At 42.8% G+C, this 24,466-nt stretch overlaps 1 protein-coding gene across 1 annotated transcript in view; it reads left to right on the top strand.

Moving 5' to 3' along the window:
• LOC106563268 (astrotactin-2) overlaps positions 1–24,466 on the top strand; it is a 537,304-nt gene that overhangs the window by 72,023 nt on the left and 440,815 nt on the right. Inside the window, exon 2 of the mRNA XM_014128700.3 lies at positions 8,990–9,177. Within this exon, the coding sequence (XP_013984175.2) occupies positions 8,990–9,177 (188 nt within the window). The remainder of the gene's footprint in view (positions 1–8,989; positions 9,178–24,466) is intronic.

Here is a 24,466-nt window from a genome sequence, read left to right as displayed (position 1 = left end):
ATGACATTGATGGCCTTCCTCATGCCCATGATCTCTCTCTCTCTCTCTCTCCCTCTCCCGCTCCCTCTCCCCCCTGGTTGACATTATTAGCTGTTCAGTCCTGACTGGGAGAATATGATCTCTCTCTTCACATAGATGGCATGGCAGGACGTTAGGATCCAACTGCGCCGCCGGAAATTAGCACATTTCAATGCCTTGAAACATGCTCCTTCTCCTCACTATGCATTTTTATTGTCCATGAATGCCAACTATTTAATTAGGGAGTGTTATAAAGACATTGGGGTGGCTTTAAGTTGTTAAGTGTTTAATTTCTTTGAGAAGTGCACAGTGTTGGGGAAGCTACTCTGAAAAGATAGTTTACCAAGCTACCAATTACTTCACACTGAAATAAGTTAAGCTACACTAAAGCTACCCCTATGGAAAAAATATACTTTACTTAACTAAAGTTTATTTTGTTAGGTTCTAATTCTCAGAGTAAAAAACTCAACAGACACTATGAAAGCTTAACCAAGTTTAATTCTTCTCAGAGGATCAATACAGCTGCATTAGACAAAACATGTTTCCATCAACACAAGTATATATTCTCCAATTTAGATGTACTCCTCCCTCTCTCCAATCCTTACATCTTTTATGGTTTGACAGGAAGACGAAGTGATGGGGTAATAAGCCGTTCCTTCTTCCTTAAGATGACCTGACCTGACCTCAACCCCCTTGATGCCTAATCCAAAGCTCTCTCCCCTTATCAATACCTGCCACATGTGATCACTTCCCTGCCCAACTCACGGCTGTCATGGTGCCTGATACCAGACTGTGTCTCTTCTCCTCCCAGAGGATCCCCCCCAAAAGGATCCCTGATAGCTAACAATATCATATCCTGACATAATGTAAACGTTATACATGACCCTCTCTCCCTCAGTGACATGAATAAGTATATTTCATATTCTCAGAACCCAACACTTTGAAAAAGTAATTTAGTTCATCCAAACTACTTTGTGAAACTGATCCGTATCTGAACGCTCGCAAGAACTGTCAGGGGCATGTCGTGGATGCCTCCCGAAAGGAAGGCAGCGAGCGAGGGAAATGATTGCCTACTGTTGGGTTCTAGCTTGAAATATACTCATTCATGTACCATACTAAAACTTATTGATTACTTTACATGTATAAGGAATTTATATGTTGGGGTCAATGGAGGGTGGATAAGAACTAGGTGTATGGAAAGTTATTGAGTGAGGAAGGGGGTGCAGAAAGTTTACATTCTGTCAACATGTTATTGTTCATTCTCATGGCTCCTAAGGAGGGTGTCAAAGGGGAACAGTCTGGTTTCAGTCAATGATAAAGTAGGACAGTCGTGGGTTTGGGAGGAGCGAGGAATTTGTCCCGAGTTCAGGTCATATGAAGTGAGAAGGAACAGCCTATCCCACACACATATACTTCCACACCCATAAAGGTTCTTGCATGAGGCAGGGCCATGACTACACCATTGAGAGGAACCAATTAAGTTCCTGACTAGCAACAGAGATGTATTGGCTCTCTAGATGAGCAAGGAGTTGACTCCACCTAGTACGAGGATATAATTATAGGTACTTGTGTAAACATGTTTTTGTCTTTGCAGCTGTATGACCCAGTGGGTGAATAAACTTGGTTTGAGCTTTTTCTAGTCATCTGTGAGGTTTTATTCTGTTTGGTCAGAACCTACAGTAACACTATTTAACCCAAACCACACCCATAGTGTGTAGTGCCAGTAGTTAGCCACACCACTACATGGCAGAAAAAGTAATTATCTACTGAAAACACTACCTAGATTTGAATTTAGTTTAACTACCGCCAAGCTAATGCAAAATGTAATTCAATTACTAGTTGAACTACATGTAGTTCACTACTCCTCAACACTGGAAGTACGGCAGCCTTTCGGTAATGTCGTATTTGTCTAAATATCCGATATCTCACGTCAACTCGTTTGGAAATGGTAATTGGTCAATTCTTAACAGGTATTAGCATTTTCTGAATGGGAGTCGTGACAACCCCCCATTTGGTGACTAATCAAATATGTATTTCTACGAGCGTATTCAAATTTTCTCCTGATACAGTATGTGGGGAAGGTTTTTGTGTGTTGAAAGTAGACTTTACTCTCAATACTCAGTTTCAAAAGTGAGGCCGTTCAGAGTGGACATTAGAAACGTCTAAAACCTAAACACTGTGAGATATGTTTGATATGTGTATTGAATCAGGCAATAGGCTCTGACAGTACTGATGAGGCGCTGACTGACACCGTCTTCTATCCTCTCTGCATTTTGAGCTGATATATTTAGATGAATCTAAAAGGTTATGGAAGTCTATCATTATTGTCGCTTATGAATTATTAAACGTGCAGCTGCCCATAATATTATGACGGGCATGGCAGGCTGAGGCGCTAGGCTAGGCAGCAGCGTTATCGGAAGGCTCGCTGGCTGGCTTGCCATCGCCACATGGTTAATGACAAGCAGCATAGTGCCTTAAGGGTGCCAGCTTTCATCAGGGTAAGCAGACGACACAGTCTTGTTACTGAGCTGACAAACTGTCACGGCACTGTCAGCCCACGCAGTTACTGACTCCATGCAGCTATGATCACCTTTAAACTGATGAGAACGACCTTTGGGGAGGACGTGTGTGTGCGTATGTACGTGTGTGTGTGTGTGTAGGTCACAAAAATCTCCTTGTTTAGTGTATCTCACTCCATTTGTATCTATGTGCATCTGTCTTGTCTGTGTGTATCTATAACCGTGACCTCCTCTTTACAACGATAATTCAAAACATTGTTTTACAGCATGTGTGCTACCGGTATTCATTTTTTTAAAGAGAGAGATGAATAATCATTATAACCTTCACAAGCATTCTTCAAAATCCACCTCAGCTACAACACCGGGTGCTTCCTTAGTTGCTGCCACACTGTTTTTATTCTAGTACGAAATAACATTTCAATTGCCGTTATGAACACTGATCAAGGTAAAGGTCACATTTATGAATGATAACTAACACATTTCATTATTCTAACAAAACAAAGGTCAGCCTGCTGACATTAACGCAATGCTGTGTTCAAGGATTTCTAATGGTAGTGTGGACAAAGAGGACTTTAACCATGTAGGTCACAGTAGCTTTGGTGTTATTCTGCATCCCAGTATTTCACACCCTCGGGAGAAGTGGGTTATTCACAGCTCACTAGACAACACTCTTTGTATCATCATAAACTGTTGCATTGTTCATTTTTAGAGGGAACAGATTGTTCACTGGCATCTAAAGTAAAATGCATATTGGCGGAGATTAAATCAGTTCTTATTTTCAGAAGTACTTATAGTTATTTCACAGTGTGAATTTCATTCTAACAATGGAAACAAACTTGTACGACTGGGTGCTACATTTGAAAAGTAGCTTCAATGAAAGTCAGTTAAAAATAATACATGTATTTTGTCCATTCTTCCTTCATAATAAAATCTTGCATGTTGATTTTAGAGAAACGTCATCTCTTCAAAACGCCTAACATGGTGGACTAAAATGAGCGAAAATTAAAATCAATGGCTGAAATACAATATTACATATTCTATACGAACAGTCATAACAACTGTGATTGGGTACTGTGCGTTGAGCCACTTTGAGACAGCCCTGGTAATAAGTGGTATACTGAGTGTTCAGTAGATTTCACTCAGGGTCATCTGGGCTACCTTCAGATGCATCCGCCTAGAATAACAGGGCTTTATCAAAGATTTGGGCAAGCTCCAAACAATCCCGTCTGCTCTGTTCTGCAAGCTTAATGCGATCACAAGTGGGTAAACTGGAAAAGGATGTTACTCTAAAAACAGTTTGTCTTTTTTTTTATGTTTTGCTATAGGTTTTACTGTAACATAGGTAACTATTGGTACCTTGGTCGGTATTGATGCGATACGGCATTCGCCTCACTCTTGAGAAGAGAGCTCTAATGGTTCAACCATTTCTCTTTCTCATTCTCTTTGTGTAAAATCAGCCATGCTTCTCCCCTGCTCTCAGGGGCTTGTGTAATGGCTGCAATGACACACCTCAGGGTTGTCCTTTTTCTCCGCTGGGTAGACATTCCATCCCTGACGCCCTTGCTGGGAGCTTACATGCTTCAACCTCGTCTTCCCACAGACAGGCATGCAAACTAACCAACACACACACACACACACACACACACACACACACACACACACACACACACACACACACACACACACAACAGCCTCTGTATCCTGCTAACATCTCAATGTTTGCCCAATAACAACACTCATGGCAGGCTTTTGGCTTTGTACAGTGTCCACCCAAGTGATTACCAGCCAAAATGGCTCTGTTATATCTGTCCCTCTCTATTCGTTTAAATGGCTGCCTCTGATGAGTGTCACCTCTTTGTTAGACCTGAGAACATCCTCTTTCAAGCTCAATAGCCAAATCTCCAAATATGAGAAGCTGCAGATTAAACACAGCAATATGCTTTCGATGGGTGCTTGAAATTTCACAGCCTACTAATTTTAATCCTACTATTGCACAGTCAGCATCCATTTATGAGAGAGAAAGATGCTGAAAGAGGACTTTCTGGAGGCTTTTGAAAAGTTTCCCACCTGATTGTCCCACGAGGAGCCAAAAATGTAGATCCCTGTACAATAATACAGTGGTTAGCATATCCTCCAGCTCATCCTCTGTTATGGCTGTTTTAGTGTTCATGGTAGATGATCATACTGCCCTTGTTAATGAAGTTCTGATACAGTGAGGGCACACAGGAATAGAAAATGAAGGACTTGTCCACAAATCTGTTAAAGAATCTGGACTCTTTAGTGGGGTGTCAGAGAGCATCCCATACCATACTGTGCCATATCAAGTCACTCTACCTCTCCCCCTGTCCTTGAAGCCCTAGCGCTCCTGATGTATGTGAATGCCCTGTACTGGAAGGTCAGTGGCAGTGATGAGGGCAGCTCACAGAGTACTTCTCTCCTGCCGTGTCCACTGACCCAGAGTCAGTAGGTTAATGACCAGCGCCACTGAAAGCCATCCCTCATTCTGTACCTGCCACTGGTCTGGGAGCAGCTCCCGTCCCCCTGTCACTGCCCTTGTCACCCACCCCTGACAAATACTGTATCAAGCACATAGCTCCCAGAGGCTGTCTCAGTACCCAGCGACCACATAGCCCCAGTAGTCGATAGCATCACAGTCCTGTGCTTTGATCCCTATCTGGCCAACTTGGCTTTTTTCCTCCCTGCTTTTATTTCTCCCACCAACCTGCCCACTAAATCTAATCTCACTTGGCTTTGTTAAAATCTTTCAAGGTTGCGCCTGGTCTTTTTGGATTTTTTTCTCGCTGCCTTCTTTCCTTTTTCAATTGATCCACTTCCCCTCTGGTGTCGTAGCTCTTTATGCTAATGCCAATGTCCTGTTCATGCTAATGTATTCATTAATTTCTCCGGCACTTTTGATGATTTGCAGAGGCGTAGTGAGGCAACGTTTTCTCCAGTACTATTGACAATAAAATGGAATCCTAGGTGACGGTTAATGAACGGAATGACACCCATTGTCTTATCCCCATGTGTTAGTACACTACTAATTTTAATTGTTTATACAAATAAGCAGCATGCAAGCAAAAGTGTAAGCTATCTACTGTCTGTTGATACATCTACCTCTAGGGGGGCAGCCGAGTCTTGACCTTAAGAGAGAGCAAGCACTTCACTGGAATGTTAATGAAAACTTATCACAGACTTCTGAGTCACCACTGAACTTTCACTTCACTTTCCCCACAGATGCATGTTCCTCTCACAGACACAGATAAACACACACATAAGTGCTGTCGTATCTTTGGGCATCATTAAACTGAAGATATGTTTATCAAATAACTCTCTGTAATTATTATTACGTGATTAAACTGATTAATCGTGTAACTGTAATTAACTAGAAGGTCGGGGCACCAAGGAAATATAATATAATATTCAGATTACAAAGTTATAATTTTCCTAATATAACTTTCCAGATATCATAATATCTGATCTATGAGTCTTCTGATTTAATGACTTATTATTTTTTACATCGTGTCAGTCTCATTCCAAACGTCGTAAATTGTTGTTTATCTGCACGAACCCAGTCTTCACTAAGTCATCCATACATCAATTGTCTTAAAATCATTTATTTACTAAACTAAGTAATTCACAGAAAGCATACAAAACAGTAGATATCGTTACAAAGAAATGGTAGAGGAATGTGCCCTAGTGGGCTAAACCGGCATGGCGGCTTGTTAACCTGTTAGGGCTAGGGGGCAGCATTTGCACGTCTGGATAAAAAAAATGTACCCGATTTAATCTGGTTACTAATCCTACCCAGTAACTAGAATATGCATATACTTATTATATATGGATAGAAAACACTCTAAAGTTTCTAAAACTGTTTGAATGGTGTCTGTGAGTATAACAGAACTCATTTGGCAGGCAAAACCCTGAGACATTTTCTGACAGGAAGTGGATACCTGATGTGTTGTATTGACTTTAAACCTATCCCATTGAAAAACACAGGGGTTTAGGAATATTTTGGCACTTCCTATTGCTTCCACTAGATGTCACCAGCCTTTACAAAGTGTTTTGAGTCTTCTGGAGGGAGATCTGACCGAACAAGAGCCATGGAACGATGATGTCCCATTAGACACCTGGCGCGCGAGTTCATGTTGGGTACCCTCGTTCCAATACGTTATAAAAGAGTATGCATTCGTCCACCTTGAATATTATTCATGTTCTGGTTAAAAAAGGCCCTAATGATTTATGCTATACAACGTTTGACATGTTTGAACGAACGGAAATATATTTTTTCCCCTCGTTCATGACGAGAAGTCCGGCTGGCTTAGATCATGTGCGAACAAGACGGAGATTTTTGGACATAAATGATGAGCTTTTTTGAACAAAACTACATTCGTTATGGACCTGTGATACCTGGAAGTGACATCTGATGAAGAGAATCAAAGGTAATGGATTATTTACATAGTATTTTCGATTTTAGATCTCCCCAACATGACGTCTAGTCTGTATCGCAACGCGTATTTTTCTGGGCGCAGTGCTCAGATTATTGCAAAGTGTGATTTCCCAGTAAGGTTATTTTTAAATCTGGCAAGTTGATTGCGTTCAAGAGATGTAAATCTATAATTCTTTAAATGACAATATAATATTTTACCAATGTTTTCTAATTTTAATTATTTAATTTGTGACGCTGACTTGACTGCCGGTTATTGGAGGGAAACGATTTCCTCAACATCAATGCCATAGTAAAACGCTTTTTTGGATATAAATATGAACTTGATAGAACTAAAAATGCATGCATTGTCTAACATAATGTCCTAGGAGTGTCATCTGATGGAGATTGTAAAAGGTTAGTGCATCATTTTAGCTGGTTTTATGGTTTTGGTGACCCTGTCTTTGACTTGACAAAACATTACACACAACTCTTGTAAATGTACTGTCCTAACATACTCTAAATTTATGCTTTCGCCGTAAAACCTTTTTGAAATCGTAAAACGTGGTTAGATTAAGGAGATGTTTATCTTTCAAATGGTGTAAAATAGTTGTATTTTTGAAAAATTTGAATTTTGACATTTATTTGGATTCAAATTTGCCGCTCTTGAAATGCACCTGCTGTTGATGGAGTGCACCACGGGTGGCACGCTAGCGTCCCACCTAGCCCATAGAGGTTAAACAAAGGGTGATAAGGGTCAGCTGAGAAGGCACTACAGAGTTGATAAATATTAACAATTGATATGCTAACCCTTTGCACATGAACGTTCACTCATTCGGAAACAATTGCAATCTATATATATATTTACGCTCAGTGTGTCGTCGGGATCCTTGTTGGAGAGTTCTGTTCTGTTGGAGAGTTCTCTCTCTCTCTCTCTCTCTCTCTCTCTCTCTCTCTCTCTCTCTCTCTCTCTCTCTCTCTCTCTCGGTTAGAATGGATCTTTCAAAGCGACATTCGTTCATGTTGTCATAGAATGGACCGAATTTGAATTCCTAGCTGCAGACTAGTTATTAATATCAAAGACTTGTTATTATTCTGTTGGTATCAATAGTTTAAGAGTTTAACCACGTGGTATGGTTAAAGTTCAGTAGAGGAATGCATGGTCAAACCTTGGCCCTCTCATTATTGAGGTAAGCTGGTCTAAAGAAAGAAACCCTGGGTGGGGGTTTATATACTGAACGTAAAAAAGTCTGTCACATGACGCCAGGTCCTGTCTGTGTCCCGATGACTTAGTTAAGACTTTGAACAGAAATACAATTCTCTCACATTAACATCAGTACATAGCATCTCAACATATTCCAAATAGCTTTATCCTTATTCATTCAGTTGATACAACCATTGAGATGTAAGTCCCATAGCTGAGGCTATTATATAAACATTATTATGGTAATATGCTTGTGAGTGTATGGCCAGGTAGTGATGTGTTGTATCATGCAGCCTTATTTGAACTTTTTTTTTTTTGTCTCTCATGAGTTTCACAACATTGTACCAAACGGACCAGTTCGTAGCTGGATTCTTCACCGATCTTTTATACCTTCTCCAGACCATAAATGTCGTTCGATTCCCCCGTCCTGTGAGGTGGAAGAATTCCTTTGTCGCTCTATGAAACCACTCTGTCTCAAAGCTGTGGCCATGAGGCAGGACATTCTCCTTCGGAATTTATGACTGCACTCACTTAGCCTGGGTTGGAGACAGAAGGAGGGGGATGGTGCATAGAAAACCCAAAGAGGCCAACGTCATGACAGTGCACACACTTGTTTTCAAAAACACACGCGCACACACACACACACACACACACACACACACACACACACACACACACACACACACACACACACACACACACACACACACACACACACACACACACACACACACACACACACACACACACACACACACACACACACAGTGCCAATTGTTTATTTCACAAAATCTCCCTTTCTCTCTCTCTTTCTATCTGTAGAGATGTCAGGTACTGGGGCAGATATATCTCAGGTGCATTGGAAGCAGCAGTGGTTGGAGAACGGGACACTGTATTTCCACGTGTCCATGAGCACCTCTGAGCAGCTGATCCAGACCACCGTGCCCACGGCCCGGGAACCTGCTCACATCCTGCACGAACACATGCACCTGCTGCACATCTCTGTTATGGTAAGAAACACATACAGTCGTGGCCAAACGTTTTGAGAATGACACAAATATTAATTTTCACAAAGTCTGCTGCTTCAGTGTCTTTAGATATTTTTGTCAGATGTTACAATGGGATACTGAAGTATAATTACAAGCATTTCATAAGTGTCAAAGGCTTTTATTGACAATTACATGAAGTTGATGCAAAGAGTCAATATTTGCAGTGTTGACCCTTCTTTTTCAAGACCTCTGCAATCTGCCCTGGCATGCTGTCAATTAACTTCTGGGCCACATCCTGACTGATGGTAGCCCATTCTTGCATAATCAATGTTTGGAGTTTGTAAGAATTTGTGGGTTTTTGTTTTGTCACAGTTGTTGTTGGTAAAGGAGGACCAATATGCAGCAGGACTGTGTATGCTCATCTTGATGTTTATTTAAACTATAATCAAGTGAACACCAGAACAACAAACAAACAAACAAAACGAACTTACGATCAACAGTCTTGAAAGGCTCACTCACGCTAAACAAGAAACAATCTCCCACAAAATACAAACACAAACACACCCTAATATATGGGACTCTCAATCAAAGGCAAATAGACCACACCTGCCTTCAATTGAGAGTCTCCACCCCAATTACCTAAACATAGAACCAGACTCACTAGACTAAACATAGAATTACATGAATATCAAACAGTGCCCAAAAACCCCGGAATACATAAATCAAATGCCCTCCTAAATAACACACCACCCCGAACCACATAAAACAAATACCCTCTGCCACGTCCTGACCAAACTACAATAACAATTAACCCTTATACTGGCCAGGACGTGACAGTACCCCCCTCCCCCCCCCCCCCCCTAAAGGTGCTAACCCCGGAAGCACCTCAAGAATAACTAAACCCCCCCCCCCCAAAAAAAAAAAACTAAACTAAAGGGAGGGAGGGAAGGGAGGGTGGCTGCCGTCACCGACGGCACTTGTGCTACACCCCCCCTCCCCAACCCACCTATGCAGGTGGTGGTTCAGGCTCCGGCCTATTGTCCTCCAGAGTGCCGACCGACCCGATCAGCCTCGGACCGTAGGTAGACTCCCCTTCTGCACCGGATCATGGGCAGACCTCCTCCTCTCCACCCTGTATGCAGACTCATCAATTAAACCATTAATTACTTTAACCTCTTACATCTAGACGTTCCGCTAGCGGAACACATGCTCCAATATCCAATGATAGGCGTGGCGCGAATTACAAATTCCTCAAAAATACAAAAACTTCAATTTTTCAAACATATGACTATTTCACAGCATTTTAAAGACAAGACTCTCCTTTATCTAACCACACTGTCCGATTTCAAAAAGGCTTTACAGCGAAAGCAAACCATTAGATTATGTCAGCAGAGTACCCAGCCAGAAATAATCAGACACCCATTTTTCAAGCTAGCATATAATGTCACAAAAACCCAGAAGACAGCTAAATGCAGCACTAACCTTTGATGATCTTCATCAGATGACACACCTAGGACATTATGTTATACAATACATGCATGTTTTGTTCAATCAAGTTCATATTTATATAAAAAAACAGCTTTTTACATTAGCATGTGACGTTCAGAACTAGCATACCCCCCGCAAACTTCCGGGGAATTTACTAACAATTTACTAAATTACTCACGATAAACGTTCACAAAAAGCATAACAATTATTTTAAGAATTATAGATACAGAACTCCTCTATGCACTCGATATGTCCGATTTTAAAATAGCTTTTTGGTGAAAGCACATTTTGCAATATTCTAAGTACATAGCCCAGCCATCACGGGCTAGCTATTTAGACACCCGGCAAGTTTAGCCTTCACCAAAATCAGATTTACTATTACAAAAGTTTGATTACCTTTTGTTGTCTTCGTCAGAATGCACTCCCAGGACTGCTACTTCAATAACAAATGTTGGTTTGGTCCAAAATAATCCATCGTTATATCCGAATAGCGGCGTTTTGTTTGTGCGTTCCAGAAACTATCCGAAATGGTAAATCAGGGTCGCGCGCATCGCGCATTTCGTGACAAAAAAATTCTAAATATTCCATTACCGTACTTCGAAGCATGTCAACCGCTGTTTAAAATCAATTTTTATGCAATTTATCTCGTAAAAAAGCGATAATATTCCGACCGGGAATCTCCTTTTCGGCAAACAGAGGAAAAAACACAAAGACGGGGGCGGCCAGTGCACGCGCCTAAGCCCACAGTCCCTTGATCGGCCACTTGAGAAAGGCGATAATGTGTTTCAGCCTGGGGCTGAAATGACGACATTCAGGTTTTTCCCGGGCTCTGAGAGCCTATTGGAGAAAGACAATAAATGGTCAGACAGGCCACTTCCTGTAAAGGAATCTCTCAGGTTTTTACCTGCCATTTGAGTTCTGTTATACTCACAGACACCATTCAAACAGTTTTAGAAACTTTGGAGTGTTTTCTATCCAAAGCCAATAATTATATGCATATTCTAGTTACTGGGCAGGAGTAGTAACCAGATTAAATCGGGTACGTTTTTTATCCAGCCGTGAAAATACTGCCCCCTAGCCATAACAGGTTAAGTTCTGAAATGTCAGGCTTACTCAGTTTAGGGTTGTTGCTAGACTCCCTTGATTTTTGGTCATCGGCAGACTCTGGGCCGATGGGCCACTCTGGCTGATCCTGGCCAATGGGCCACTCTGGCTGATCCTGGCCGATGGGCCACTCTGGCATCTCCGGGCAGTCGGGCCACTCTGGCTCATCCTGGCCGATGGGCCACTCTGGCATCTCCGGGCAGTCGGGCCACTCTGGCATCTCCGGGCAGTCGGGCCACTCTGGCTGATCCTGGCTGATCCTGGCCGATGGGCCACTCTGGCTGATCCTGGCCGATGGGCCACTCTGGCTGATCCTGGCCGATGGGCCACTCTGGCTGATCCGGGCAGTCGGGCCACTCTGGCATCTCCGGGCAGTCGGGCCACTCTGGCATCTCCGGGCAGTCGGGCCACTCTGGCATCTCCGGCAGTCGGGCCACTCTGGCTGATCCTGGCCGATGGGCCACTCTGGCATCTCCGGGCAGTCGGGCCACTCTGGCATCTCCGGGCAGTCGGGCCACTCTGGCTGATCCTGGCTGATCCTGGCCGATGGGCCACTCTGGCTGATCCTGGCCGATGGGCCACTCTGGCTGATCCTGGCCGATGGGCCACTCTGGCTGATCCTGGCCGATGGGCCACTCTGGCTGATCCGGGCAGTCGGGCCACTCTGGCATCTCCGGGCAGTCGGGCCACTCTGGCATCTCCGGGCAGTCGGGCCACTCTGGCATCTCCGGGCAGTCGGGCCACTCTGGCTGATCCTGGCCGATGGGCCACTCTGGCATCTCCGGGCAGTCGGGCCACTCTGGCATCTCCGGGCAGTCGGGCCACTCTGGCTGATCCTGGCTGATCCTGGCCGATGGGCCACTCTGGCTGATCTTGGCCAATGGGCCACTCTGGCTGATCCTGGCCAATGGGCCACTCTGGCTGATCCTGGCCGATGGGCCACTCTGGCTGATCCGGGCAGTCGGGCCACTCTGGCATCTCCGGGCAGTCGGGCCACTCTGGCATCTCCGGGCAGTCGGGCCACTCTGGCTGATCCTGGCTGATCCTGGCCGATGGGCCACTCTGGCTGATCTTGGCCGATGGGCCACTCTGGCTGATCCTGGCCGATGGGCCACTCTGGCTGATCCGGGCAGTCGGGCCACTCTGGCATCTCCGGGCAGTCGGGCCACTCTGGCATCTCCGGGCAGTCGGGCCACTCTGGCTGATCCTGGCCGATGGGCCACTCTGGCTGATCTTGGCCGATGGGCCACTCTGGCTGATCCTGGCCGATGGGCCACTCTGGCTGATCCTGGCCGATGGGCCACTCTGGCTGATCCGGGCAGTCGGGCCACTCTGGCATCTCCGGGCAGTCGGGCCACTCTGGCATCTCCGGGCAGTCGGGCCACTCTGGCATCTCCGGGCAGTCGGGCCACTCTGGCATCTCCGGGCAGTCGGGCCATTCTGGCGACTCCTGACTGACGGGCAGCTCTCGCGACTCCTGACTGACGGGCAGCTCTGGCGACTCCTGACTGACGGGCAGCTCTGGCGACTCCTGACTGACGGGCAGCTCTGGCGACTCCTGACTGACGGGCAGCTCTGGCGACTCCTGACTGACGGGCAGCTCTGGCAGCTCCTGACTGGCGAGGCTGGGCTGACACACTAGACGCCTGATGCGTGGAGCTGGTACTGGACATGCCAGCCTGGAGACACGCACCTCGGGCTAGTGCGGGGAGCGGGAACAGGCCGAGTCAGACTGGGCTGACGCACCTCAGGGCTAGTGCGGGAAGCTGGCCTGGGGCTCCATTCTTGCCCCGCAAAACTGCCCTTGTGCCCCCCCCAATTATTTTTATTGGGGCTGCCTCTCGAGTTTCCTTAACTCTTCCAAAGCCCTGGAAACGCTCATCCTTATCTCCGCCCATGTCCATCCTTCTTCCTCGTTCCTCTGCTGCTTGGTCCAAGTTTGGTGAGAGATTCTGTCATAGTTGTCGTTGGTAAAGGAGGACCAATATGCAGCAGGACTGTGTATGCTCATCTTGATGTTTATTTAAACTATAATCAAGTGAACACCAGAACAACAAACAAACAAAAAAACAAAACGAACTCACGATCAACGAACAGTCTTGAAAGGCTCACTCACGCTAAACAAGAAACAATCTCCCACAAAATACAAACACAAACACACCCTAATATATGGGATTCTCAATCAAAGGGAAATAGACCACACCTGCCTTCAATTGAGAGTCTCCACCCAAATTACCTAAACATAGAACCAGACTCACTAGACTAAACACAGAATTACATGAATATCAAACAGTGCCCAAAAACCCCGGAATTCATAAATCAAATGCCCTCCTAAATAACACACCACCCCGAACCACATAAAACAAATACCCTCTGCCACGTCCTGACCAAACTACAATAACAATTAACCCTTATACTGGCCAGGACGTGACATGTTTGTCCACCTGCCTCTTGAGGATTGACCACAAGTTCTTAATAAGATTAAGGTCTGGGGAGTTTCCTGGCCATGGACCCAAAATATTGATGTTTTGTTCCCCGAGCCACTTAGTTATTACTTTTGCCTTATGGCAAGGTGCTCCATCATGCTGGAAAAGGCATTGTTCGTCACCAAACTGTTCCTTTATTCATTCTTTATTCATGGCTGTGTTCTTAGGCAAAATTGTGAGTGAGCCCACTCCCTTGGCTGAGAAGCAACCCCACACATGAATGGTCTCAGGATGCTTTACTGTTGGCATGACACAGGACTGATGGTAGGGCTCACCTTGTCTTCTCCGGACAATTTTTTTTCTGGATGCCCCAAACAATCGGAAAGGGGATTCATCCGAGAAAATTACTTTAACCCAGTCCTCAGCAGTCCAATCCCTGTACCTTTTGCAGAATATCAGTCTGTCCCTGATGTTTTCCTGGAGAGAAGTGGCTTCTTTGCTGCCCTTCTTGACACCAGGCCATCCTCCAAAAGTCTTCGCCTCACTGTGCGTGCAGATGCACTCACACTTGCCTGCTGCCATTCCTGAGCAAGCTCTGTACTGGTGGTGCCCCGATCCCGCAGATGAATCAACTTTAGGAGATGGTCCTGGCACTTGCTGGATTTTCTTGGGCGCCCTGAAGACTTCTTCACAACAATTGAACTGCTCTCCTTGAAGTTCTTGATGATCTGATAAATGGTTGATTTAGGTGCAATCTTACTGGCAGCAATATCCTTGCCTGTGAAGCCCTTTTTGTGCAAAGCAATGATGACGGCACGTGTTTCTTTGCAGGTAACCATGATTGACAGAGGAAGAACAATGATTCCAAGCACCACCCTCCTTTTGAAGCTTCCAGTCTGTTATTCGAGAGTCTTGTCTTTAAATGGCTGTAAAATAGTCATATGTTTGAGAAATTGAAGTAATAGGATTTTTAAGGTTTTGAAAATCGCGCCACAGGCTGGCAGTGGCTGTTACGTAGGTGGGACGCAAGCGTCCCACCTAGCCCATAGAGGTTAAAGGATGTGTGTGTGTGTGTGGGTGCGTGTGAACATGCATGTGTGTGTACAGTCGTGGCCAAAAGTTTTGAGAATGACACAAATATACATTTTCACAAAGTTTGCTGCCTCAGTTTGTATGATGGCAATTTGCATATACTCCAGAATGTTATGAAGAGTGATCAGATGAATTGCAATTAATTGCAAAGTCCCTCTTTGCCTTGCAAATGAACTGAATCCCCAAAAAACATTTCCACTGCATTTCAGCCCTCCCTCAAAAGGACCAGCTGACATCATGCCAGTGATTCTCTCGTTAACACAGGTGTGAGTGTTGACGAGGACATGGCTGGAGATCACTCTGTTATTCAAACTCAATCAGCAAATTTTTCAAACATACAACTATTTTACACCCTTTGAAAGATAAACATCTCCTTAATCTAACCACGTTTTACGATTTCAAAAAGGTTTTACGGCGAAAGCATAAATTTAGAGTATGTTAGGACAGTACATTTACAAGAGTTGTGTGTAATGTTTTGTCAATTCAAAGACAGGGTCACCAAAACCATAAAACCAGCTAAAATGATGCACTAACCTTTTACAATCTCCATCAGATGACACTCCTAGGACATTATGTTAGACAATGCATGCATTTTTAGTTCTATCAAGTTCATATTTATATCCAAAAACAGCGTTTTACTATGGCATTGATGTTGAGGAAATCGTTTCCCTCCAATAACCGGCAGTCAAGTCAGCACCACAAATTAAATAATTAAAATTAGAAAACATTGGTAAAATATTATATTGTCATTTAAAGAATTATAGATTTACATCTCTTGAACGCAATCAACTTGCCAGATTTAAAAATAACCTTACTGGGAAATCACACTTTGCAATAATCTGAGCACTGCGCCCAGAAAAATACGCGTTGCGATACAGACTAGCCGTCATGTTGGGGAGATCTAAAATCGAAAATACTATGTAAATAATCCATTACCTTTGATTCTCTTCATCAGATGTCACTTCCAGGTATCACAGGTCCATAACGAATGTAGTTTTGTTCAAAAAAGCTCATCATTTATGTCCAAAAATCTCCGTCTTGTTAGCACATGATCTAAGCCCGCCGGACTTCACTTCATGAACGAGGGGAAAAAATATATTTACGTTCGTTCAAACATGTCAAACGTTGTATAGCATAAATCATTAGGGCCTTTTTTAACCAGAACATGAATAATATTCAAGGTGGACGAATGCATTCTCTTTTATAACGTATTGGAACGAGGGTACCCAACATGAACTCGCGCGCCAGGTGTCTAATGGGCCATCATCGTTCCATGGCTCTTGTTCGGTCAGATCTCCCTCCAGAAGACTCAAAACACTTTGTAAAGGCTGGTGACATCTAGTGGAAGCAATAGGAAGTGCCAAAATATTCCTCAGCCCCTGTGTTTTTCAATGGCATAGGTTTAAAGGTAATACAACACATCAGGTATCCACTTCCTGTCAGAAAATGTCTCAGGGTTTTGCCTGCCAAATGAGTTCTGTTATACTCACAGACACCATTCAAACAGTTTTAGAAAATGTAGGGTGTTTTCTATCCATATATAATAAGTATATGCATATTCTAGTTACTGGGTAGGATTAGTAACCAGATTAAATCGGGTACATTTTTTTATCCAGCCGTGCAAATACTGCCCCCTAGCCCCAACAGGTTAAACACTCTTGAAAACAGTATTGAAAAGGGGATAATGTTGGAGAAAAAAGTGCATTAGGTCTACTTACCACTATGTTTAGCAAACTGTACAAGTCTCTACTGGCAGCTTGTAAAGTAAATGCACCCTTTTGCTGCTTGACAGGCAGAGCCCAAAAAGGATGGGAAATGAACCTAAACCACTCATACTGGTCAGGTATAGTTCACTTTTATTTTATATCACTCAAATAGCCAATATTTTGAGATATTGTGAGGCTACCCTCACGTATTTGAAATTACATGATCAATTGATGTTTACTGATCATGAAAAGCATACAGTTCATTTCTGTATAACTCTGACGATAGAGGTAAATTTGACAATTATTTTGCATGGAATAATCTGAAATGTGTAGTTCTATGCTCTTCAAGAGGTGATGATGATATTACAACCAAATAGTTCCGATTTATTTAACAATCCCTTGAAAACGGCACACAGTTGTCAATGGTTTTAGCGGCGCTGGGGATCTCCTTGTCCCCCAGCAGGCAAATCGAACACTGCACCTTATTGTGACATTTTATTGATAACAACCTATACACCTACACACATCTCTCTTCTTCAGTCCATTAGACACCTCTCCACTGGTATGTCCTTACAAGTATTCTCTCCGTTCAACTATCTCCTCTCGCACGTCTCCAGTCCCCTCTCTTCACTTCTCCACACTCTTTTTGCTCTCCTCTTTCTCACGTCTCACTCCTCTCTTTCTTTCTTATATTATCTCTATTCCTTGCTCCAGACGTCACTTCTCATCTCTCCAACTTAATCGCCTCTCAATACACTCCTCTTTTCTCTGCCCCTTTTGACCCCTCTCTCTACTTCCACCCCATCCTCACATCTCTTCACATTCGCTTCTCTCTGCCTCTCTCTTTCTCTCTCTTTCCCCCTCTATCTTTCCTTTTTTCTTTGCCTCTTGACTCGCTGTCTTCAGGGGAATTAGTGCTGGCCAAAATATCATATCACGGTATTGTAAAAAAAAATTACGGTATGACGTTATTTGACAGTATTTTATGTTTTTAAATTATACCATTTCTAAATTTGCTTTATAAGTAGTGCATGACCTCAGGGTGGCAACACATACCTTCTAAGTGATTTAAATGGGTCTTCCTCCATTCTGATTGTTTTATACTGTTCAATTCAACTTCAACCCCAATTTTCTTTTTAGCATTTTCATACATTTCTGTATTTCCTGCACTCATTTGAGAAAATAATCTTTGGCTACATTGACTGTCCACACTGCCATGTAGGGCTGCACGGTATGGGCAAACAATCTAAACCTTATTTCGAACCAAATGTTGCAATAGCGATTTTACTTATGATTTAGAGCAAAACACTTGGGTGAAATGTTGGAATCATGAAAATGGAATGATTATTATAATTCAGAGGAAAATGCCAGGGAGGAGTTATTGTGATAGGGTAAGAACCAAAGTGTTTTTTTAAGAACCAAAGTGTTGACAATTGTTTCCTAAGGGACCCTATAATCTTTGGCTACATTGACTGTTAAATCTTAGCTACTTCATGTAGCTAACATATTAATGCTTCTTGTATTCTTCTTTGATTTAGAAGGTACTGTTGCACAAACAACATGCTGATTTAGGTCTACACCATCACTGGTATTATCAGGCTGTATAACTAATTATGTTTGCTCTGACTCAGTACATTCATTAGCAAGCTACCTAGCGTTTAGCATTAGCGGCTAACAAGATTTAGGCCCAACTTGCAAAGAAAATACAAACTAGCTGTTTTCAGATGTAAGCAACACAAACTAATAGTGTAATTTTAGAACACTACTGGATTTATATGAAGAAGCAAAGTGAAAACAGCATTGTCATCAACATTGTTGCATGTGCTGCATTGACCATGCAGACTGAACGCAAGTGTCTCGTGGTCGAGGAACAACAAAGAGAGAGAACGGAGAGAGATGACTCAAGTAGCGAAGTAAACTATAAAAATGGACGTTAAACACAGCGTACCACATTTAACAAACCAAACATTCACATACTGTTATAGAAGGTAAAGTAAAAACCCAAACCGGTCAATGCATCAATACCGGTATATCGTAAAATACGCTATGCTGCCCAGCCCTAAGGGGAATTGCTGTATCATGTGCATCATCCATCCATGCTGTCCGATGCAAATCTCTCACCCACCCTCAATGTGTCCCTCTGCTGACTAGCACTGTTTCAGGGCATAAACATTAGCAGGCTCTGTTTTTAAATATCACTCCACTGAGTGACGAGCCAGAGGTTATTCTGGGCAAGCTGGTTGTGCGATCTAAAGTGGGTTCAAGCTCAGAGCAGACCTTATTTCATGCTTTCAGTCACCCCTCTTGGTTTTCTTTTGATACTTCCACTTGGACTTGATGTGAATGGTAGCATGTGTGTTTATCCGTGCGGAATCTCATCATCTGTGAAATTGGGGAAGGATATTGAATAGGAAGGAAGAGGATCAGGAAACACGGTGTATGCGTCTGGCCTCGGGGCCCAGGATGTCTCCTGGCTCTTTGCATCATTAAGTGTAATTCTGTCAGTTCTGTGACAGGTTCAAGTCTGAGTGCTCTATTCTTTTGACATTGAGCTGTCGGTTTCTCTCTCCCCATTCCTCCTACGTTCAGTCTCTCCATCACATACGTGGAAAGGACATCTTATTGACATGGAACTCTGATAACCTTTTGAGTTGTGCAGTTTATTCTGATTTGTTTAGATCAGTGTCCATATTATTGGAATTTCAATTGCTCTATTAATATATACATTACCAGTTTTAGAACACCTACTCATTCAAAGGTTTTTATTTATTTTTACTATTTTCTACATTGTAGAATAGTAGTGAAGACATCAAAACTATGAAATAACACATGGAATAATGTAGGAACCAAGTGTTAAACAAATCAAAATATATTTTATATTTGAGATTCTTCAAATAGCCACCCTTTGCCTTGATGACAGCTTTGCACACTCTTGGCATTCTCTCAACCAGCTTCATGAGGTAGTCACCTGGAATGCATTTCAATTAACAGGTGTGCCTTATTAAAAGTTAATTTGTGGAATTTCTTTCCTTCTTAATGCGTTTGAGCCAATCAGTTGTGTGGTATACAGAAGATAGCCCTATTCGGTAAAAGACCAAGCCCATATTATGACAAGAATAGCTCAAATAAACAAAGAGAAACGACAGTCCATCCTTACTTTAAGACATGAAGGTCAGTCAATATGGAACATTTCAAGAACTTTGAAAGTTTATTTAAGTGAAGTTGCAAAAAACATCAAGCTCTATGATGAAACTGACTCTCATGAGGACCGCCACAGGAATGGAAGACACAGAGTTAAGAAAATGCAGCCCAAAGGACACCAATAAGAAGAAGAGACTTGCTTGGGCCAAGAAACACGAGCAATGGACATTAGACCGGTGGAAATTTGTCCTTTGGTCTGGAGTCCAAGTTGGAGATTTTTGGTTCCAACCACTGCATCTTTGTGAGATGCGGTGTGGGTGAACGAATGATCTCCGCATGTGTATTTCCAACCTTAAGGCATGGAGGAGGAGTTGTTATGGTGTGGGGGTGCTTTGCTGGTGACACTGTCTGTGATTCATTTTGAATTCAAGGCACACTTAACCAGCATGCTTACCAAATTATTCTGCAGCGATAGGCCATCCCATTGGGCTTAGTGGGACTATCATTTGTTTTTCAACAGGACAATGACCCAACAATTTGGCTCCCGAGTGGCACAGCGGTCTAAGGCACTGCATCTCAGTGCTAGAGGCGTCACTACAGACCCTAGTTCGATTCCAGGTTGTATCACAACTGGCCGTGATTTGGAGTCCCACAGGGCGGCACATTTAAAAAAACAGTTTTAAAAACACCTTATGGAACAGCGCAGACTATGAAGCAACACATGCATACACGATAACATACGCACTATATATACACATGGATTTAGTACCGTAGATATGTGGTAGTGGTGGAGTATGGGCCTGAGGGCACACAGTGTGTTGTGAAATCTTTGAATGTATTTTAATTTTGCTGGACCCCAGGAAGAGTAGCTGCTGCTTTGGCAGCAGCTAATGGGGATACATTAGCTGCTCCATACAAATATAATCGGCCCAGCGTCGTCCGGGTTAGGGTTTGGCTGGGGTAGACCGTCATTGTAAATAAGAATTTGTTCTTAACTGACTTGCCTAGTTAAATAAAGGTTCAATCAAATATACAAAAATACAGAAAACACACCTCCAGGCTGTGTAAGGGCTATTTTACCAAGAAGGAGAGTGCTGCATCAACCCATACAACAATTTTAATTAATTATAATACACACAATAATTTACATTTCTTGTTACTGCAGGGTTATTTTCCTACTGTGAGAAACGGATCAAATTAAGATCCTGCATCTGTATAGAGTGCTAGCATTCAAATTAAGAAGCATTTCACCTTAAATAATGTGCAGTATGGAGCTCACAAAGGCACATTTACTGCCCCAAGGTAAGCATTACTTTCAGCAGACAAAATAAATGTATGATCTTATGTGCTCAATAAAATGCTCTTGTATTTTCAAAGTACACTTAGCTTTTCACCAAACATGACCCTACAGTGATCATAACTAAAATGTGTATATCCCTATTACCATATCATTAAAAACATAGACATTCACTGTATGATCTTAACATTAAAATTAAATTACTATTTAAACACAAAGACATGTTTCTCCTTTTTTGAACTGCCTTGCCAAAAATAACACGAAACGCACAACTTAAAGTTCCTTTCAAAAAGCTTCGGGCATGGCATTAAACTCACTTAAGTAAGGAACAAGGACGAGCTTTCATTCTTCCACTCTAATTGGCTGACTTGTCAATCATGTCGAACAAGCGAAAGCATGCCAGGATAATGATGATTTTATAGGTTACACTTAGACCTCTGTGTCTCAGATGATAGGCTGCTGCCAGCTGTACTAGCCTCGAGATTCAGATAATGAGCTTCCTCTTACTCATGATGAAGAACAAATAAGGGAATTAAATACAGGTTGTGAAAATCGCCGACATGAGGGCCAAAAGGTAAATGTTTTGTTATTCAATGAAGAAAAAGTAGAGTTGGATCAGGGGTCTGTGACCATTAGCTGTGCTTCCACCACCAGCTTCTCTCATTAGCCTCTCTTAACTTTTCCAGTTATTTGGAAAGATTTGATTGGGGGAAAGTGTGCATGACACATGCATAAATTACGTCTTTAGGGAAATGGTCAAATGGATGTATACCTTTGAATTGGTATTCAGTATAGAAATGTGGTCGGGAGGGCTGTGTTTTCCATGGCTCTGTTTTAAGTGCTCATTGGCATATTTAAACCCATTGACTATCAATTCCAGGAAACTGTTCCAGCATTACCGAAGAACTTTCCTTCTGCTGTTATGCTGGTCAACCAGGACCAGTCACACTAAGAGCCCCTAGCTTGATCAGTCCTGACTCAGACCCCCATCACGACCTTCTATGCCCCTGACTCCCCCCTGTCTGGCCTTGCTACATTACCGTGTCTGGTCCGAGACCGTCTGGTCGTAGGGGGTACATTAGCATGCGCCGGGCACTCGTCGGCTCCCCTTACATAAGCGTTTACAGCAACTCCGCTCCCTGCATGGCTAATGTTGTGTCTGTTCCAGCAGCCTTGCCTGGAGGGCTTTATGTGACACCACTGATTCGAGCTCTCATCCTCAACATCGAGTGATCAAACACTTGCGTTGAAGGTACCACACAGAAAGTATAATGGTGGTCAGCGAAGCTTTTGTTTTTTTTCTGCTTTTTGGGTGGTTATCTTAGGGTGTTTGCTGACAGGTTTTAGGATAACTCACACTGGCCTATAGTTATAAAGCAAGAATGAGCCCATTGGAAATCAACCCACTAATAGTTATAAAGCCAGAATAAGCCCATTGGTTATCAACGCATTAATAGTTATAAAGCCAGAATAAGCACATTGGTTATCAACGCATTAATAGTTATAAAGCCAGAATAAGCCCATTGGTTATCAACCCACTAATAGTTATAAAGCCAGAATAAGCCCATTGGTTATCAACGCATTAATAGTTATAAAGCCAGAATAAGCACATTGGAAATCAACCCACTACTGTGTTATTAACATGTAATAATAGCTTCAGAAGCGCCTTGGTTGTCTTAGCATAGGGACTAAGAAGAGGATGGCTTGCTTTGCACTCTCTTGTCATTACCATTGATCCATGCCGTTTACCAATAATTGGGCATTATGCTAACCCAGTTGCTCTGGTGGCCTACGTACTTATTGTGCAAAGGCTGTGGGAGATAATTGCCAAACCTTGCAGAGCAGCTAGTGCCAAGCTTACAATTCGGGCTCTCAAACAGAGAAGGAAATGGAAAAGAGAGGAAACAAAGGCATACTGTAGAATGTTATCCTCCTGCATCCTATCTGCCAGAGCCATTCATGCACAAGTCGGAATTAAATGGAATCGATAGTGATGAAGCAGTCTCTGACAGATCCTTTTACATTCCCCCTCAGAGCCAGAGAAGGAAGTGTGGCGCGTGGAATTATTAACACCTAGTGCTAACCACTTTGCCGCCACAAAAGAGTCACAGTGGCTGTTTGATCAGGCTTGCGAGATGTACTGCGCCACGCATTAAACAAAACCACCCGGCGAGAGAGAGAGAGAGAGAGAGAGAGAGAGAGCAAAACCAATTTCCCTGCCTCATTGGAACCCCCATTCCCCCCAGAACAGAATCCATCCATGTTTTAGGAATCTCAAGCTAAGACATATGAGGATAGGAGGACTAGGCACAGAGTGTGTGCATCTGTTTCTGGCACAGTAAGGATGGGAATGAAATATAATACTCTGCAATACTATTGTCAAGTTTCAAAGAGAAAAAAAATACAGATTTCTTGTCAGCCATAGTAGTGGTAAGGTGGATATTTCTTACATAAATGACGACACGTTTGGGTTCGCATGGAGGACAAGTAGTATTTTAACTCAATGGGACACAATAACGGCTGGCAGCTACCGAGCCTTTCATATGCCATGTAACGGAACATAATCTTCCCATTCTCTCAGATCTTGGCGTGAGTGCTGGGTGTACATATCTTGCAAAGCAGAAAGCAGAAATAAGAAATTCAGCCATTCATAAACCATAAATATAGATATGTGTGAAATGCTACTTAAACCATAAAGATAGATATGTGTGGAATGCTACATAAACCATAAATATAGATATGTGTGAAATGCTACATAAACCATAAAGATAGATATGTGTGGAATGCTACATAAACCATAAATATTGATATGTGTGAAATGCTACATAAACCATAAATATAGATATGTGTGAAATGCTACATAAACCATAAAGATAGATACAGTATGTGTGAAATGCTACATAAACCATAAAGATAGATACAGTATGTGTGAAATGCTACATAAACCATAAAGATAGATACAGTATGTGTGAAATGCTACCTTTTAGACAAGCACTAAAGACAATGAATAATCTATCGTTTAGAACCATGAACCTATTCATTTTCACATCACTGCA

Source organism: Salmo salar, chromosome 11 (genome assembly GCF_965601325.2).
Source record: "Salmo salar chromosome 11, fSalSal1, whole genome shotgun sequence".
Classification (NCBI taxonomy): Eukaryota; Metazoa; Chordata; class Actinopteri; order Salmoniformes; family Salmonidae; genus Salmo; species Salmo salar.
Note: the sequence above shows the minus strand (reverse complement) of the source record. Positions and strands in the feature narration are given on the sequence as shown.